This window comes from Rhinoraja longicauda, chromosome 5 (genome assembly GCF_053455715.1).
Source record: "Rhinoraja longicauda isolate Sanriku21f chromosome 5, sRhiLon1.1, whole genome shotgun sequence".
In the NCBI taxonomy this organism is placed as follows: Eukaryota; Metazoa; Chordata; class Chondrichthyes; order Rajiformes; family Arhynchobatidae; genus Rhinoraja; species Rhinoraja longicauda.
The window spans coordinates 48,541,791-48,562,855 of NC_135957.1; the positions used below are offsets into that span (position 1 = coordinate 48,541,791).

Here is a 21,065-nt window from a genome sequence, read left to right on the forward strand (position 1 = left end):
TTCACATGGCTGCTGTTAAATAAGGATATTTCAGCATCATCTAAATGGAGACATATCCAATGTTGAATAGGGGGCTGGTCGTTCATATAACCTGCACTGTTCGGACAATGAGAGTCTCGGCTGTTTCCTGTTGCTTTACCTGGTGTCCCTCCAGTAGAGACAAGAGTTTCCCAATTGTGCACATATGACCATTATCCTCGTACCGTTTTCTCATTTCATTCTACTTGTATCATGGTCTTAGTGCTGTTTACTTTGATGTTGAATGAATTAGAACTGAATCTATTCCAACACAAAATGTATTTGCACCTCATTTTATTTTGTTATTATTTTGCTCTTTGGCAGGAAGCTAAAAGTTGACTTATTTCTTACGAACATTGACTGAAGACAAAAAAAATTTTTTTTTAAGGACATGTTCTAGGAAACACTGAATATTCACAGTATGGTTTGTTTTATGACAAATCTGTAGACTATTTTAATATACTCAAAGCAAGTTTCATTCAACTATGATTTTGCTGCATTGAAGACTGAGCATGCATCAGATATGCTGCAACTTTGCATGTGTAGTTTAGTATTAAGACTCCCTGACAGACTAGAAATGCTTTCATGATTGCCAATTGCACGGTGTACAAAAAATGAAAATGAATGATATTTTATTTTAGCTTTGAAACACAAGAATCAATTCAGTATTTAAATCTTTTGAGATACTGTATTGTTATTTACACTTTGAATAAAATACAAGCATTTTCATTGACTTCGCTCACAGCAAGTCAGAGAGTACTTTTCACAAAGGTATACCTTCAATGCAAGGTGAAGGAAAATATTACCTGAACTCAATGCAACATTTGGTGAAGACCACATTTTCTTGCTCTGTATTGCTGGATAGAGAATTCCTCTCACCAGTATACTTTTTTCTTGCTTTCTAATTTTTGTCTCTTTTTAAACTTCCTTTATCTCTTGACTTTTCCTCCTTTTGTTTGAGGCCAGGTGCCTTTTTTTCCCCAATTTTCTTATTTTCCATAATGGCTCATGCATGCCATACAAAGACAAGAACAGAAAAGCACACCTGCCAGTTGCCTTGTGGATAGTGCTTTTGGTTAAACTTTGCTTCTGTATTGATTTAAGGATTGAAACAAAATAAAAGTCAGCATTAACTGGTCATGAAATATATTAATAATATTTTTTTAAATGCTTGAATGTCAGAGTCTAAAAAGGTACTGCAATCTAATGCATTTATTATAAAAAGCATGAGGACATCAACTTATCATACCCAATACCAACTTGCCCCATCAGGCTTGGCAAGAAGGCATAACCTCACTTTCTCTAGTCTCTTAGCCATCACCTCTCTTGTACCTCTTCACTCTTATCACTAGTCTGCTCCTATCACTACTCTCAACTACCTTCCTGCTCACAGGCAACGTGCTACCTCACCATCCCACTTTGTAGTCCAGCTAAGTTAGAATACTGCCTAAATGATTGACAAGTTGGTGGATAAATAATGTTTTAAAAAATTATATTGGGCCAATTAGTGCCACAAATAGGGAAAATCCTGCCCAAAGGAGCTACAGTTTGAGGAGAGGAGATTTAAAAGGAATTTGGTGGGAGGGGGTTGAATTTATTAAACATATTCATGCATACTACCGAATACCTAGTATAGGGGCTTGCCTTACAGAAGGTTGGACAGACTAGGTTTTTAATCCACTGGAGTTGAGAGACCAACTTGACTGAAACAAAATCCTGATGCATGGTTTCCCCTAGGGACTTCTATTTAAAAGTACCCATTTAAGACATAAATGAAGCAAGATTTTTCTTCTCCCTCTTAAAGGGCAAAATTCCTGAATTTTCTTTACCAAAAGCCAATGGAACCAGTGTTTAAGGCTATGATTGATAAATATTTGATAAACAAGATGATGAAAGATTACTACAGATAGATAAAATGGAGTGAAATTAGATCAGACAAGATCTTTTAAATAACAGTGTAGAATCAAGAACCCAAGTGGATCATTTTCACTCATAATTCATTGACGGCCTAGTAGGCCAAGACACATAATAAGCACCCAAGGACAAGAATGATGATTGGACTGTACACTCAACAGGATGGACCGTACACTACTTTTAGATGATTTGGCTGGTTCAGTTTGCTGCAAACCTATGAACAATCATGGAGTTAGGTCATCAAAAATTCCATTCAGTGTAAAGTAGAATGGAAGCGAATAGGCAAGCACAGTCTTGTTAAAACCAATGGTAATTTGGGAAGGGGATAGCATCTTTCATAAGGATTAAAATTTGTGGCCATGTCAAAGCCCACATCCCTTGAATAAACATGTATTTTCAAATTCTAAAAAAATTCCATGCCACATTGACTGATTCTGGCCTCATTTGCGTGCCTTTGAAGGAGAAGGTATTCTCAGTGAAATGAGAGCCTTTGAGTGTAGCGGCCAGCTTTATGCTTCCTTATAAAGCCCCAAAGGTTACCTTTTGATGAAGGAATGGGAGCAGTGGTTCTTGATTCAATTAACAGAGAGATCTTCACGACGTTTCAGTTAGTTAGTCGTTTATTTGAAGTTGCAATAAAAACATATTAGTTTATCGCTTGTCATTAACTTGTTTGTTTGTAGTAAGAACTTAGTTTCTCACCGACACTACTTCATATCCTGTAATACTTGCTAAAACCTTATTACCTTAGCAGGCTTGACTTGTATAGCCACTAAGACCTTATTATCTTAGCAGCTCCTGGTGTCACACACTGAAGCATTACGTCAGTGACGGGCAAGTTATACTCATAATCAGACTCCTCCCATGGATTTTCCCAGTCCACATATGTAAGCATAGTATTAAGCTCTTGGTGACCAAAAATAATACTGCAGGATACAAAGTAATACAATAATAATACTAAAATAACTAATAAACGCAAAATGGCTCCTACACTGAGATTGGAGTCTCTTCAAGAGATGTTTTTGGAGAAAGGCACTCTAAAAGGATGGGGGAAAGCTGGGCGCAGACTTCTAAAGAAAAGAAAATAGGTCTTTGGTGTAATAGATAGGTGCAGAAAATTATCACAGAAGCTAAACTCTTAAAAAGATAAATGCTTAACTTTTATCTGGAGGTCAAGGAATAAAGATCATACTACTCTGATTAGTAACACTTTGAGCACCGTCACTAATTCTCACAATCCACCTGTACAAAGTGTCCAGAATAGATTCAGTGATATTTAGACTCCAAAGGTTAAATTACAAGAAGTTACGCAGACCATGGCTTTGTTAACTGGATCGTAGGTTAAGGAAGTCGTTTGATCAAAGTTCAAGGTTGTAGTGCTGGCTTCTGTGAATACCTGGGCTTCAGTGAAGAGGACTTGCAAAAAGAAAAGGATAAGGGAAGGTGTTGAATGTTCACTTCTCCTTGGGTCTGCTAGATGCATTTTTAAATGCGTATTAAAAGGGAAAGTTATGGCAGTGGAATGGTCTGCTCCTCCTGCTTTTGTGTGGGAAATCGGGGAGCAGTCAAGTATTCCTGATGACTGTCCACAGGAAGTGTGTCAAGCTGCAGGGATTAGTTGGAGTGGCAGTTCAACAAAGTGAGTAGCAAATAGGAGACACAGGTTTCAGAGAGATGGCCACACCAAAGGTTTAGCCACATAGATGTGTGACCACGAAGGGAGGCAGGACACTACTGTGGGACCCTTCAGATTAATTGCAGTGGGAGGGGGGGGGGGAGAGGAGGGGGACACAAAGTTGTAAAAAAGCATTGGGGCAGGATAAAGACCACCCCATTTTTTCACACCCCTTCCATCTATATTCCTCCCTCTGGCTTTACATCTCACTCATCAGACACCCTTTTGCATCCTTTTCATCTAACCCGTTTGTCAACCATAAAACTCCTCCCCACTGTCTGACCTGTATCCACCTTCACATGCCCAACATTGTCTCATCCAACTTTCACTCCAATCAGTGTGAAGACCTGACGTCACCTGTCTATTAACTCCATAGCTGCTGCCTGATCCGAGTTATTCCAGCACCCTGTGTTTTATTCAAGATTTCTTTTGTCCCCCATTAGTTATCTCCCCTTCAAGCAAATATACCATTTTGAATGCTATTCGGAGGAGAGGCCTCTTAGGGGGTAGCAACAGCAGCAGCAGCCAGAACAGTGGAACCATGCCTGGCAATGTTGAATAGCAGGTTAAGGCTATGATTCGGTAAGCAAGTGATAGGAAGCTCGGAGGACCACGTACAGATGTTTCCATAGCTGCAAGTAGGATGGATGGTGTGTTGCCAGATTCAAGGATGACGAGTCAGCATATAAAAGAGACATAAACATCTGGTTGTGGTGCTACAACATCAATTTCTCACTCATTTTCAACAAAACAAAGGGAAAAAATGTTAACTCAGAAGGGGCAAGTCAGGAGATCAGGTGCCAGTTTTTACTGGTGGGGAGAGCGTTTGTGGGTTCAAATTCTGAGGCATTAACATCTCAAATGACCTGTCCTGGGCCCAGCACATATATGCAATAACAAAGAAGATGCTAGCACCACTAGTTTCTTGGAGGTTTAGAGAGATTTGGCACATCACTGAATAAACCTCAGCAAAAGCACTGTAAAAGGTATACTGACCGGTGCTGCAAGCATCATGGAGAAGCCAGAATTCCCACACCACTGGATTCAGAAACAGCTACTTTCCAACAACTATCAGGTTCTTGAACTGACTTGCACAATCCTAATCCTACCTCAGAAATGAAACGCTTTCAACCCAAAACTTCACAATCCTTTTCCCCAGAGATGCTGCCTGACCTGCTGAGTTACTCCAGCATTTTGTGCTTATCTTCAGTGTAAACCAGCACCTGCAGATCCTTCCTACACACATGGTTCTCCTTCTGTATTTTTCCACTAAAATCTTTCCTTTTTACAGTCTTGTAGAATGTGTGATTTATGTACAATTTATTTTCTCTGTTGCCCAGGTTTACATGCCTGTGATGCTGTTGCAAGCAGGATTGGCATTATACCAGTACCTCGCAGTAGTTGTGTATATGACAATAAACAACATAATCACTTGAAGAGATCAAGCAGGGAATTTGGAGGGCCAAAAGTGGCCATGGAATGTCCTTGGCAAGTAGGAATAAAGGGAAGCCCAAAGCACTCAAGGGTAAAAGTAAGCAATTTATGCTTTGGGTCAGAGGTAGTAAGCAAGAAGAATGAGTCTTCTGCACTGGTGTTCATCAAACAGAAGGACATGGAGGATCACAAGATCAGGGTGGAGTATATTAATATACTGGGGTATTTTGAGCAGAAGTGGTGTTGGGTCTTTTGAAGAGCATTAGGGTGGACAGGTTATCTGGGCCTGATGGTATCGATCCCAGTTAACAAGACAGGCAAGCTCACTGGGGCCTTGATGGAAATCTTTGTATCCCCTCTCGACAGGCAAATTCCCAGAAGACTGGATTGTAGCTAAATGGTATCCATTTGTTTAAGAAAGGAAATAGGGATAATTCAGGCAACTATGGGGCAGTGAGCCTCACATCAGTGATAGGAAAGCTACTAGAAAGGATTCTTATGGAATGGGACTGCCTTGCATTTGGAAGAGGATGGGCTAATTAAGGGGAGTCAACATGGCTTTGTGTTGGGCAGGTCATTCTTTTCAAATTTTGCAGGGGACTTTGAGGAGTGATGAAGGTGATTGACAAAGGTAGAACAATAGATGTCCTCTACATGGACTTCAAGGCATTTGACAACATCCCTCAACATAGGTTGGCTGATCCAGGAGATTAAGGCGAGGCTTGGTAGTCTGGTTTATACAGAGAAGACTGAGGGGTGTGTTGGAAGGATGTTATTCTGGCTGGAGGTCTGAGACTCGTGGTATTCCACAAGAGTCACTTCTGGGACCTGCATTGTTTGTGATATACGACTTGAATGAAAAGATGGGTTGGCAGGTTAATAAGTTTGCAGATGACATACAACTGGAGGACTTGCGGATAGTGTCAAAGCACACAGCAGGACGTAGATCATTTAAGATATAGGTGGAGAAATGGCAGGTGGAGTTTAAACTATTGCACTTTGGCAGGTTAAATGTAAGGGAAAGAATGCTGTTAATGGCAAGACCCTTAAAGGTATAGATGTGCAGAGGGATCTTAGGCTCTAAGTCCATAGCTCCCTGAAAGTGGCAACACAAGTAGTAAAGAAGGCATATGGTCTGCTTGCCTTCTTAGGTCAGGCATCGAGTACAAGAGTCAGGAACGCATGTTGCAGCTTTATGAAACTTTGGTAAGGTCACATTTGGAGTATTGTTTGCACTTCAGGTCACTATTACAGGAAAGGTGACCAGGGTATGAAGAGCATTCAGAAGAGGTTTACCAGGTTGCTGCCTGGTTTGAAGGATATTAGCTATAAGGAGAGGTTACACAAACTTTGCTTAAATTGTTTTCTCCGGGGCATCAGACACGGAGGCAAGCCGGGTAGAAGTTTGCAAAAATATGAGGGATGGATAGGGTAGACAGACAGAATCTTTATCCCCCCCAGGGTGGAAATATCAAACCCTGGAGAGCATAGCTTGAAGGTCAGAGGGGAAAAGATTCAAGGAGATGTGCAGGACTCGATTTATTTAATAATGCCAGGTACAATTCAAGATTCAAGAGATTCAAGATAGCTTTATTTGTCATCCAATATTGGACGAAATTCAGTCACCCACAGTCCAACAATAAAAGCATTAAATAGGCATTAAAATTACACAACCCCAAAAACACACTAAAAAAGAAACATCCATCAAAGAAACATCTATCACAGTGAGTCTCCTCCTCCAGTCCTCTCTCTCCTCACTGTGATGGAAGGCCACAATGTCTTTCCCTTCTCCTGCTGTCCTCTCCCGCGGTCAGGATGTTGTGGTTGTGGTTGTTATAATATATATATTATACAATACAATATATCTTTATTGTCATTGTACAGGGGTACAACGAGATTGGGAATGCGCCTCCCATACGATGCAATAATTTAGTTAGTTTAAACAACAGCAACCCAACGAAACAAATTGTAACAGTTTTAAGACAGAATAAAGTGCAAGTAGATCTGTGCGTGATGGAACAAGATAGAGTGGCATTTAAAGAGGCGCCAGAATATGCAGAGAATAGAGAAATGGATCATATGCAAGCAGAACGGTTTACTTTAATGTGAATCATGTTCGGCACAGACATCAGGGCCAAAAGACCTGTTCCTGTGCTGCATTGGTCTGTGTTCCTTGTTCTGTGTTCTTTGCAAAGAGCAAAATGATTGGAGTAGATAGAAACTTTTTTTTTCTCTGGTGGCAAAGCTTAGGAGAGTAGAATGAAAAGAAAAAGACCTTGCACAAGTGAAAGTAGAAAACCCCTCTCCATGTGAAGGATGATAGATGCATGAACTACTGTTTTGTAAACAACAATCGATTCTAGATCAATGTTAGTTAACAATACGCAAGAGAAGATACAGTGTGCAGAAAGCAATGAAACACGTTTAAGGGAAGGCATGGCTTATTTTCAATCCTAAAAGAGAGCAACACTGACAACATTGTAAAGCATTCGGGACATCAAAAGGTCCTGAAGTATAACGTTTTTATTAAACTCCGTGCACAAGCAGAATGAGATTGGAATAAAAGGTTATTTGTGCTTAAACAACGATAAGATACTTTCCATCACTTGCTTTCCCCATTTTGTTTAAAGAAATGAGACATGGCTTTCAATGTAGCAACTTCAGCAGGCTTTTGTTAACAACTACTGCATTTCAGAAATATTTGGGTAGGCTAACACAAGCTATATTTAGCTAACACAAGCTTTATCGTGAATGAATGACATGGTTTTTAATCAGCTCTATTTTAGATCTAATACAAGTGAAGTATTCCTGTTGGATTTGGGTGCCACATCCAAGCATCCCTCCAACAACAATCTACAACGAAAACAAAAAGATTTGCCGAACCCCTTCGTGTCCAAAATGTTTAAGGTTAAATACATTGGTGTCGGGTCCAGGAAATGAAAAAAACTGGCAGGTGTAACAGAACATCTGAATTCTCATCCTTTCAGTTAACTGGAAATAAACCAACATCTTCCTCAAGGTTGATCAGTACTCCTCTCTTGTACTTAAAAGCCAAGAAACCTTGTCGATCTTGATTCAAGGGCTATCAGGCAAGGTGTAATAGATCAGCCTGAGCTGAATATTAGGAAACTAGACCAAGTGGACCCGTTGGGCCCAAACCCCTCCTGCATTGGTGCAGCACCCTCTCCTCTCCCTTCCCCCTCCCCTCCCTCCCCCCTCCAGCCCCTCAATCCCCCCCCCCCCTTATCCTCCCTTTGAGATAGATTTAAACTTCAAAATGTGAAGAACTTAAAAAATATAACACACATTTCAATGAAACTTCTTCCATTAGCACCAAAGGGACGACGGTAAGTAAGGTGGGCCTAAAAATGTCGCGCTATCGTGTACCGTTTTGGCTGTAGTTCAGGAACAAACAAGAGTTTTAGTATATAGATTATATTAACTGCATGGTGAAAGTAATTTATTTCTAGGTCATTAAAGATTTTTCCAAATGTAATTTCCAAACACATTTGGATATGGATCATGCACAGCCAGGTGAGATCAGTGTGTAGGAAGGAACTGCAGATGCTTTTTTAAACCAAAGATAGGCACAACATTTTGGAGGAACTCAGCGAGACAGGCAGCATATCTGGAGAGAAGGGGGGACCTTTCGGATCAAGACGTTCTGGCCATGGTGGTGCAGCGGTAGAGTTGCTGCCTTACACCACTTGCAGCGCCAGAGACCCAGATCGAAGGGTCTGTTTCCGCACTGTTTCTCTAAAACTAAAAAAAAACTAAAGACCCTTCTTCTCCCAGAAGGGTCTTGACCCGAAACGTCACCCTTTCCTTCACTCCAGAGAAGCTGCCTGTCTCGCTGAGTTACTCCAGCATTTTATGTCTATCTTTTGCAGATGAGATCAGTTTGACAAGACATCGTGTTCGGCAAAAAGATTGTGGGTCAAAGGGCCCATGCTGTACTGTGTTCCATTTCCAATATTAAATATTGTTCGACCAAAACTGTTTGTTGAAATTTAAACGTTTTAGTGCATTTTGAAGTAAGAAGATTTGACATTTATGTCTTCTGCTGAACAAGTTTGAAGGTAAAAATCCTAATTTTCCCATTTCAAAATGCTAATCTTGTATGCAAGAATCTAAAGGCTTTCCTGTTAGTTTTTAATGCAACGCATTTTTCTTACACTCCAAATGATCAGGAGAGTCCTGATGGGGACCTATCATTTCCAGACTTAATAACTCCAGTAACTTCCTGACTGATCTCTCATCTTTCAACTTTTCCAAATCTCTTGAACCCCATTCTTTTATTGTACAAATTTCCACTCAATATTGCACCTGTCTCAAAGACTCTGTCCTCAAAATTTTAACATTTAACATAATTATCCTTGTCAAATCTCTTTGTAGTTTCATTCTTTACCATATCTAACATGCTTCATTTTTAATCCATTCCAAATACTCAGCTAACTGTATCCATTCATTTATCGCATATTTTCTTTCACCTTAATATCACATTCCTTAAACCTCTCTGCCTCTTCTCCAAAAGCCCTTCTTTTAAATCATGACTTTCTTGACCAAGCCTTGTCATCCTCTCTTATATCAGCACATTTGACTTCCTCATGCCAATATGAAATGCCTTGGGGTTGTGCTTTTGTTAAGATATTATATAAATAACATGATGCTGGTGTTAAATAACAAGTGGTCAGGCACCATCATACAAAGCCAGTAATGAGCTAGGATCAGTTTCAGTCAGAATTGCAGCAAGCAGTACACTGGTTTAAACTAACAAAACAGTTTGGTTTCTTTCTTTCTAAGTTGACAATAAAGAGGTCAAACGGTATAATTTTTTTCTTCGTGGAAGCATTGAGAAAATGCACACAAATAAAAAAAGTGGTATATTCCCAAGAGAAATTGTGAATGAAGCAGCTGTCCTTGGTTAACAATCATCTGACATTGTACTCTGCTATGCTTTATATTGATTTCAAAATACTGCATTACTTTTCAAGGCCTACCTACCTCAAAACCTGCAAAGAAAATTCATGAGACATTGGCTCTTTCATTACCCACCAGCATCGGTTGTCATAGTAGCGTCCGAACAGTTGGATGCTTTGGCATGTTTTATTCCTTCAAAGATACAGTTGAAACCTACAACTTGCTCCATTTTGCAGCTGTGCACACAGGAGCAGGGAGAATTGTTCTTCACAATGCACCATTATCTGAGCATTGAACAATAGAGTTTTCATATCTTTTCTGTTAATGTTTTATACAATATTTTAAACTACTTGAAGCCAACTTTGATTGTTTATAACGATTGCACCTCAGCTTACAAAAAACATTGCCCAATAAAAGGAGGCAGTAGTGATCTATTTAACAAGTCTCCACTCAGATGTTGTACCATCCATAAGGAACATCTTGTACCTCATCTGCTGACCAGACCACATCCTTCTGAAAAAGCAGCATGCTGTGCTGCCACAGTGCTGCTTTGGTAGAGGAGCTTTTTAGATAGGCACATGGATATGCGCTACATCCACCACATCATTCTCCCACATTCCACCACCTCCAACATGATCCCACCACCAGTCACTTCTTCACCCATTTCTGCTATCCATAGAAACGATTTCCTCTGCAAATCTTTGGTTCACATCTCCTCACACCCAAACCCCCCCTTCCCAGATACGTTTCCCCGCAACAGCTGTAGATGCAACACCTTTCCCTGTTTCCCATACCACTTCCCTCACATCCATCCAGTAGTACTTCCAGGCAAGATAGAGGGTCATGTGCACCTCTAACCTCATCTGCTGCATCCAGTGCTCCTGATGTGGCCCCCTTTACATTGGCAGGACAAAGTGTAGACTTGCCAACAATTTTACCAAACACTTCTATTAAAGCCACAGTGTTAAAACTTTTAATGTTGTAACATTTCAAAAGCAACAACTTGGAAAATAAAACATTACAGAGGACTTTGACCAAGATTAAACAGTTAAGAATGCAATCCAATGAGTAGTGGTGTATCTCAGAGGAAGGAAAGTTGAAAAGGCTACTGGGGGGTTAAGAAGGCACTGTCATACTGTACACAATAAGTGAATTTCAGACAAAATGTTTAAATACTGTGCCTGGAATAGGGATCTTTTCCAAAGAGTTCAAACTTCTGAGAAAGGTGGTCCTGAATTTTGAAGCTGATGCAGCTGTCAAAGATTCAAAAGTGGTAATGGAGATGGGCTAATAATTTAGAGATGTTTTATGTTGAGGGCACTGCCAATTTGAAGGGAGTTGGGACTAAAGTAGGAGATAAGTTTCACAAATCAACAATTCTACATGTCTGAAATTAGAAGCATATCAAGAATCACTTCCAACCTTTGCTGAATTGTAGATAGACTCAAGAGTCATACAGCATGGAAACAGGCCCTTCGGCCCAACTTGCTCACATCGATCAACACGTCCCACCTGCACTAGTCCAACCTACCTGCATTTGTCCTATCCATGTACCTGTCTAAATGTTTCTTAAACATTGCGATAGTACCTGCCTTAACTACCTCTTCCAGCAGCTCGTTCCATACACCCAGCATTTGTGAGAAAAAGGTTACCCCATGGTGATGGTGAGCTGCTTAAAGATGTTGTCTGTCTTTTCCATCCACAGATGCTGCCTGACCTGCCGAGTTCTTCCAGCACTTTGTGTGGAGGAACTCGCTAGGAACCTGGGAGCATATTTACTGTTGAGGGAGATATACCATGTGACACATTAATAAGGCCAGTTATGCATCATGAGGCTTTTGCAAATTGTGCCAGAAGGATTGTGATAATATTTAAATAATTCCACCCATCTTAGAAGCCCAAGACCTTCAGCAGTTCCTGAAAGAGCAATGGGACGGGTGTTTCCTCGTGTTTTGCTCACAATAAATGTGCTACTTCAGCTGCGCAATGGTGACACTGCTGGGTAAACAGTCGGTCGATTGGCAATAAAACCAAGGAGAACTTTGAACTGAAACCAAGCAGGTGCTCATCAGCACGACAGATACAGAATTAAAATTCATGTTTATCCGACTGATTGGAGTGGGGAGGAAGATGGAAAAGAAATAAAGAGGGGCAGGACAAAGCCTGGCAAGTGATTGGAGAATTTAATGTTCATACTGTTGAGGTCATACCATTGTATTTGGGAATAGCATCTCTTATTCTACTTGGGTAGTTTACAATCCACCATTCTTCAATTTCAAGTAATACTCTCTCACTTTCTCATTCTCCCCCCACCAGTGTCCACCATCTCCTACCTCCTCAAAGAACCTTTTCCTTTTCTCTCCCATCCCCACCTCCCATTTCCCTTTTATTTTCCCTCACCCCTGCCCCCTCCCAACCATATCCCCCAAACCAGCTTTGCATTCCACCCATTCTCTTCTCTCCTTATACTTTTGTCTTTTATAACCTCCAACTTTTGGCAGATGGATGTAATAAGTAACAAACAACCCCCTCCCCAATTTTATCCACCTATCACATGCCATGCTTTGTCAAACTCCCATCTCTCTTTTTCAGCTTTCTCCCCCCCCCTACTCCAATCAGTCTGAAGTGTCTCGACCTGAAACTTCGTCTGTCCATTTCCTCCATAGATGCTACCTGGCCCACTGAGTTCTTCCAGCACTTTGTTTCATACATAAGTGTGTTTTGCACGCAGCTTCACTTAAAAGTCCAAAGTGCAAAATAATCAGCACAGCCTGAGCGCAACTAATGCAGCAGAACAAGAAAATGCAAAGTTCACGTAGATCTGTTTCTGAACCAATGGACAACATGCCACACATACCATCTTTATTGTGTTGGTCTTAAATTCCCCATTTTGAACCTTCATGGTTTCTTGTGCTTTCAGTGGCAAATTGTGTGAGGGAGCAACTCTTTGGTGGTTGCAAATTAAAAAGGGAGAGATGAAATAACTGAATAAGTTATGGATTCAACTGCTCCACTGAGCAGATCAAAGATACTTTTTTTTCTGCTTTAACATTTCTGATAAATGTCTTTCACAAAATGCCAATCTTACACACTCTTTCGTTTCGTGCATAAAACTTCAAAGTTTTTGGGGTGATATATTTGATATATTTACTAGTTTATTTAAGACAAAAATGGAACCTAGCATGGAAATGATTATCTTTGGAGATGTAAATAAATTAAATATATCCCAAAGCTCATTTTTTAATTATGGTTTAATAATAGCGAAAAAACTCATACTTAAATTGTGGAAAAAGTCTATTCCACCAACACTTAAAATGTGGATTGGTAATATGTTGGAAACAGCACATTTGGAAGAAATGAGACTCCTCCTAATAGAAAAAAAAGACCAATTCTTATCGAGTTGGTCTCCATTTATTGACCTTGTGGAATCATGCGGTGTAATATCAGCATAAAATTAAAATTCGTGGTTTGACTGAAAATTGATTAAGAATATTAAAAAAATAAAAAAAAAACATCGATTGGTTGCGTGGGAGAATCTCCTCTTTGCTTTACTTTTGCACATTTCCTTTTTTTTTTTTTTTTTTTTTTTTTTTTTTCCACTCGATACTCACTAATTTATTCTTTACTCTTCACTACTTCTTTCTTTCTCATTTCTTTTTAAAAAGGAAGTTGTACAAATAATGTTTTAATAATTCTTGGCACCTGTAAAAAGGAACCATTAAAATGTAATGTGCTTACTTCCAAAAAAAAAATTTTTTTTAAAAAACAAAAAAAAACAAACATTTCTGGTCTTGCACTGTGAACTTTTCATCCTGATCACGGAGAGTAGGCATTGAGTTTTATCTACAAGAGCATTGAACACAATAACAAAACACTGCGGCTTTTTTAAAAAATGGATCAGGTGTTTCAAATCTGCTTCCCGAATACCTTGGAATGGTACTTTGCTTGTCCATAATAGAATACACATTTTCCCCTCCTAATCTCAAATAACAAATTTTAGGTAGATTCTTCAATGATCACACAATCTATTCTCCCCGGAAAAATGTTGAAAATTGATCTCCTCTGCTTTTTTCTCCTGCCTCAAACATAGTCCAGAAGTCCCTCCACTTATATTTTACCCGTGCAATTTTGATGGTGGGATTGGCTAGCAATTTTGCTAATAAAAGCCAGTTCTACCTTGTGGCCAATCGGCTTCTACATTATTTTATCTTACACGAGTCATAAATGTTATCATAACTAAATATTGGGAAAATTGAATTTAAGATCTTGCCTCCCATCTCACCAGCCATTCCCATTAAAAAACACCTTCCCTAATCTAATGCAGCCAGTTCACTACCTTCAAATTTTCAATGTGTTTCCAAAAGCAATTATCTCCTACTCTCCCCCCTCATGTGGTAATTAAACTTTCCTTTTCTCTCATCATTGGTATCATCATCATGTACAATCATGCTTATGCCCATCCTTAAACTTCAATTCACCAAAACAGCTACACAAATGTATCTTGTTGCAAGTCCTATTCACCCATCACTCCTGTTCATGCTGACCTACAATACCTCTTTCCCACATAAAGAACATAAAAATTACATCTTAAAAATCATTACAACTTTATTCTGGTTGAAACCAGCTCAAACATCCAAACCTTTCAATGCTTAGCCATTTACTCCTCTTTATATCATCATTTAACTGGGTTTCCAGTATCAAAACACCATTCTCTACACTATCAATTTGCTCTTGAAATTTTACCTCAAGCTTTTGAACACTTCTAATCCCTCTTTTGCCAATGCCCATTTCCTTTGTACTTCCACACTTTAGGATTATTTATCTGGAAAATGTATCTATTTATTGTTAACTTTTTCCACTGATAATATTTTTGGAAATGCCTTTCATTAAAAAGTGCAGGAAAGTTCTAACTTGCAAGTAATAGCACATGTAAAAAAATCATTAATGATAAAACATTATGCCATTCCACTAAAATTAAAATATTTTTCTAGGTTACAATAGAGTATGCAGGACACCTTGTGTGGCCTCCACTTGATCCCGACATTCAATACAGGGGAAAAGTGAAGGAAAGAAGTCTCAAGTCTCAGCCTCAGGGCAATATTTTGTGTTGCTTTATTCTTGCGCTGGAAGAGTAATGTTTTTACAGTTTCTGGAAATGGTCTATAAAATGGCTTCTGTACACAAGGCACACCATGGAAATACAAGATGATATTGCATGGATTTAATCTAAATGTGGTAATGATACTACTTTTTATTAAGTGAAGCATGGAAAGAGAGCCAAGGGTATACACAAAAAATAGCTGTATGCCAAGAGGAGTGGAAGCACAATTAAACATGATTCTCTACAAACAGCAGGTTAGGTAGCTAAACAAAGTTAAAGTATTATTAAAGATTTGCCTTAAATGGCCTAGACCAAATGCAAGAATAAGTTGGTAACGTTAGAAAGGTAGACAATATCTGACAAGTTAGACTGCAACTGGAGTGTTAAACATTGTTCTAATCCCACTGCAATAAGGATAGTAAAGCACTGGAGAAAGTGCAAAGAATATTTACAACAATGTTGCCAAGGTTGGAGAATATTAGTACCGATAAGAAATTAGCTGAGCTGGTGTTCTTTACTTCAAAGAAGAGTAGACTGAGGAGAGATTTAATGAAGATCAATAACATGAATTGAATACTCCAAATGAATGGATCAATTCCCGCAATTTACAGAGTTCACATTATTAGGTTCACTGTTTAACAGTGAAATAAGGGAAGATCAAAGTGCTGCAAAAGAATAAATTGGCTCGGACTACAAGCCCCTTAAGGCATATTCTGTAATCCTATAAAACATATGTTTGGCAGTTAATACATTGGCATTAAATTGAAATAAACATGCGCATTAAATTTACAGTCCATATATCAATAAGCCAAAGGAACAAGCATTATTTTCTGGACATCACAAGCTAAAGTAGGTAGACTCACAGACTACATCAGAAAATGGAATATCAAGTAGGCTGCAAATGGATGTCAACGGAGGCTTACGGAAAACACAATTATGGAGTCTTGGAAAAGAATGTAATTCTGCTTTATCAAACATAGGAATGGCTGTAAGAGTAGAAGATTCCTTTTTTGGGGGAAAACTTATTTTTTGATTATTTAATTATTAAACACAATCAAATGGCTGGTTAATGAATAACATTTTTTTTTTTTAAATCTTAGTCACAGGACTGGAACATTTTAACCAAACGGGTTAAGAGTAAAATTAAAGGACAGAAACCGCACATCAAAAACAAACAACAGAATACATTAGAATCATTCTCACCTGAAAGGACTGCTGGACTCCATCTCACCTAGAAGCACCTTTACCTCTATCCAGGGTGTAACACCTGCCCCGATATCTCCTCCCTCAACTCAACCCAACCCAATCCGGGGACCCCAGCAACAGTCCTTTCAGGTGAAACCGGTTCATGTGCATCTCTTCTAACCTTATCGACTATATCCGGTGTTCCCGATGTGGCCTCCTGTATATTGGCGAGAACAAGCACAGACCTTGGTCTCCCAAGGGCTACAGAATCTCCCGGTCGCTATCCATTCCAACTCCTCTTCCCAGTCTCATACTGACCTTTCTGCCGTGGGCCTCCCCCATTGCTAGACTGAGGCCACACACACACTGGCAGAACGACATCTCATGGTCCACTCGCAACTTAACAGTATGAATATTGACTTTTCCCATTTTCTTAGGTAACTACATAACCTTTCCCCTCTCCTTTCTTTCCCCAACAAACACCCCCACCCCCACACCACTTCTTCTTCCCCCTCTTCACAGTTCACCACCTGGACTCTCACTATTACTCATTTCACTATATTTCATCAACTAACTTCACAATTTATTAACTCTTCAATGCATTTGTCTCATATCTTCTGTCTTTTCATCTCTGGCCTTTGCCCAACCGCCTGCCTATCACCGGAAACCACTCTCATCTTTGTCAGCCTGTTACCCGTCCACACTCCCAGCTTGCTTCCCCCACCCCCCAGCTTCAGTTTAAAAAGGGTCCCAACCCAAAATGCGCCTGTCCATATTCACCACAGATGCTGCCTGATCCGATGAACTAATCCAATACCCTCTATGTCAATTTAAATTGATGTGTATTAAACACAAAAACCTCAGTAAACAAATCTGAGTGCTGAAATTATCTCTTGAAAACTTATCCAACTTCCAAGTTTACTTGTATCGTCTCCTCAACCACATTATTTAAAAGTCTGTATTGCAAAGTTGCACCAGTTGTTTGGCTTTCTTTTAGTACTTTAAAATTGCCACAGATAATTTTATTGGACCCATCTTATTGGCTCCATAAAGCAAACTCCAAAAAGTCTAAAAGGACTTTGCACTCATCTGTCATAATCAAGCTGCATATTTCTGGAACATGATCTAGGACATGGTAATACTTTTGATTTGACCCTGAAGATCAAATCTTCATCAACTAACTTCACAATTTATTAACTCTTCAATGCATTTGTCTCATATCTTCTGTCTTTTCATCTCTGGCCTTTGTCCAACCGCCTGCATATCACCGGAAACCACTCTCATCTTTGTCAGCCTGTTACCCGTCCACACTCCCAGCTTGCTTCCCCCACCCCCCAGCATTGCCACTTTCATTTCACTGCACATCGAGTATGTGTATGTGACAAATAAATTTGACTTGACTTGACTTGACAAAGGAAGGATAATAAATTGTGTACAAGATGATCAAAAATGCACTTTAAGGTATCCTAAATATTTGTTCTTGGTATCTTAAGAGCAATAAAATCCAGATTTTTTTGTTCTGACAGGCTCGACCCAATGAAATGGAAAAATAATATCCTGTCTTTAAATTTTTTTTAAACCACAGAAGTGGCAATTCGCTACTCCCCACGGCACCCAGTGCAATGCTGATCACATCGAGCAGGCTAAATTATTAAAGCCACAATTCGAGCATTGCAGTTATAGTGGTATTTATCCCGAATAAAGGCAATAATATAAAGTTGTAATCACGTCATTGAACTCTTGTGCTTTACAAGTGCTGATCTTTGAACGATTACAGAAGATTGCGGACAAGAGATCTCGCAATCTGTTTGGCGGGACTGAATGGCCTACTCCTGCACCTATTGTCTATTGGGACACCTTTGCTCAGCCCGCGTGAACCAACCTGATCTCCCGGTTGCAGGAAAGAACACTGCAGATGCTGGTTTAAATCGAAGGTAGACACAAAATACTGGAGTAACTCAGCGGGTCAGGCAGCATCTCAGGAGAGAAGGAATGGGTGACGTTTCGGGTCGTGACCTGAAGAAGGGTCTCGACCCGAAACGTCACCCATTCCTTCTCTCCTGAGATGCTGCCTGACCCGCTGAGTTACTCCAGCATTTTGCGTCTACCTCCCGATTGCAGGACCCTTCAATTCTCCTTCCCATTCCTACACATACCTTTTTGTCCTCGGTCTCCTCAATTGTCACCGTGAGGCTAAACGCAAATTGGAAGAACAGCATCTCATATTTCGCTTGGGCAGCTTACAGCCCAGTGGTAAGAATCTTGATTCCTCTCACTCCAGGTAGCCCCGGCATTCCCTCTCTCTCTATCCCTCCCCCACCCAAAGTCGCACTAGCTTCTCATTTTCACTCTACAAACAGCTAACAATGGGCTGTTTCGTTTGTCAACGTTACTTTTTTTGCATATATTTCATTCATTGTTCTTTATCTCTTCACATTCACCGTCTTTATCGCTCGTTTCCCTTATCCCTAACCAGTCTGAAGAAGGGTCTCGACCCGAAACGTCACCCATTTCTTCTCTTCAGAGATGCTGCCTGTGCCGCTGAGTTACTCCATCTTCGCAATCAACAACTCTTTGAAAGACGCTGCTAGCTTCAAGTGACAATCTGTCTTCAACGGGCCACATTCATTCACAAGCGGCGACTTGCGTTCAATTCCGATCAAATCTACATGCATAAAAGCGAAGACGCAAAATGCTGGAATAACGTATGAATATATAGAAGCTGTGCCTCACGACGTGGCGGCATGTTTTAATGTACGGTACACGCAGTGAAGAACTGCGCAATTCTTAAGATAATTCAATTTATCTGCTGGGAAATGATTATTAATGCAAAATTGCTCAGGTGCATAACTTTTGACGCGGTTTATACGGTTCTATTCCCAGCTATTTAGAATAATAGTCACAATTGTAGTTGACAAAAAGTTATTAAACTCCGAGTAGCAATCAAATACAAATAGTCATTTATCAATTTAACTGTGTACAACGTATCAATTTAACTGTGTGCATAAAGTACCACTAAGCGTGTTTTGTAATTTGACTGACCATACCAACCTACTACGCAGAAGCCGTGTACGACGATACGAATGAAACACGACTCAATGTTTTTTACAAATGAGTTTATCATTTTTTTCACTCTATGACAGTGTTCTAAAACATCACCAAGGTGAGTGCGGATGGCAATTCGGTAAAGGTCACAATAGAAACGACCCTTGGTTTATTCTAAACACATCGCAGAGCTTCACGTCCATATTGTGGCTTCACAATGTGCATGAAAACGTCGGAATGGTCACACCGAAAGGGACACAACCCCAGACGTGACTGTAGTGTGTATGAATGCCCCATGTATCCGGGGAAACCGCGGCTCCCAGCGGCCGGGTGGTGCTCAAAGCGGCGCCGCCCGGCTGTGGCTGCGGCTCTGGCGGGTCGCACCTCACCTGTCTTCGCTTTTATGCATGCAGATTTGATCGGAATTGAATGCAAATCGCCGCTTGTGAATGAATGTGGCCCGTTCAAGACAGATTGTCAATTGAAGCTGGCAGCGTCTTTGAAAGATTTGCTGATTGTGAAGATAGACACTAAAAGCTGGAGTAACTCAACAGTCAAACACCACAGGTGGGGAAGCCGCCACTGTGCCCCAGTGGGGGGGCTTTGTGTTTACCTGCAAAGTACTCGGCAGCACGAAAAAGCATTTTGCAAACACATGCAGGAGTGGCGAGGGGAAGTTGTGGGGATGGTGGGGTAAGGCGGGAAATAAAAACCCTTACCTTGACATAGAGGGAGATGTCGAAGTTCTGCTGCAGTTGCTGGTCGCAGTCGGCCGGGCTGAGGCTGCCGTTGAGGTGCAGGGTGTGGATGTCGGGGCTGGGGCTGTGGGTGCTGGGGCTGTGGGTGCTGGGGCTGTGGGTGTCGGGGCTGTGGGTGTCGGGGCTGTGGGTGTCGGGGCTGGGACTGGGGCTGCGGCTCACCCGCTCCTCTCTGACTCTGCTGCCCAACACCTCCTGTTGCTCAGCCTCCAGCTCCGAGCCGCTGTGGTGATCCTCCAGCTCCCCACTCACAGAGTTGGAAGCCGCCGAGGAGGAGGAAGAGGAGGGGGAGGGAGAGGGGGACGAGGGGCTCGGCGAAGGGGAGCGGGCCACCTCGTCGTATTCGGCGGCGGCGGCGACCTCCTGCTCCTCTCCCACGACCACCCGCATCGAGATTTCGTAGTGGACGTCCGCGCCCGCATGGGGGGTTTCGTAGATGTTCTCACACAAGCCGTTCTCCATGGTCGGTGGACGTGTGCGAGCCGGTGGGTGGGTGGGTGAGTGAAGGAGTGAGTGAGTGAAGGAGTGAGGGAGTGAGTGAAGGAGGGAGTGAGTGAAGGAGGGAGGGAGTGAGTGAGCGGCTGTTCTTCCCCCTGAAGAAGTGGCGTCTCTCAGGTGAACGGGCAATAAGTGTCGCCGCGGGCGGGCTCTGCCAGCTGTATGTCCTCAGGCGAGCGGTCAGGGACTGGGCGCCGAGGAGGTAACTCGCTCACCGGCTCCACTGCTTTTGTGCAACGCTCGCAGCTGGAGTGCGGCCAGAATTAACTCGAGTGTTAACTGTGCAGATTTATAAGGTGCAAACTTGTTCCAGAGTTTTCGGTCAATCATTAACTGTTTGGGTGAAATATAAACCCACTATCGGGATTACCTGCTGACTTGCCAGTAAAAAAAAGTTGCTTTATTATGTGACCGTGCACCGCGTTTAAAAGGGTGCTGGCCACGTCACACCAGAAGTGTTTGAGAAACCATTCAGAAGCTCCATGGGACGCCGGACACTTGCTTTTAAGGAAGAAAA

General features: G+C 41.1%; 1 protein-coding gene across 1 annotated transcript in view; it reads right to left on the minus strand.

Annotated features, from left to right (window-relative positions):
• Positions 1-20,637, minus strand: part of LOC144593623 (chloride intracellular channel protein 5-like) — a 93,590-nt gene extending 72,953 nt beyond the window's left edge. The window contains exon 1 of the mRNA XM_078399479.1: positions 20,012-20,637. Within this exon, the coding sequence (XP_078255605.1) occupies positions 20,012-20,512 (501 nt within the window). The 5' untranslated portion in view covers positions 20,513-20,637. The remainder of the gene's footprint in view (positions 1-20,011) is intronic.
• Between the last annotated feature and the right edge of the window lie 428 nt (positions 20,638-21,065).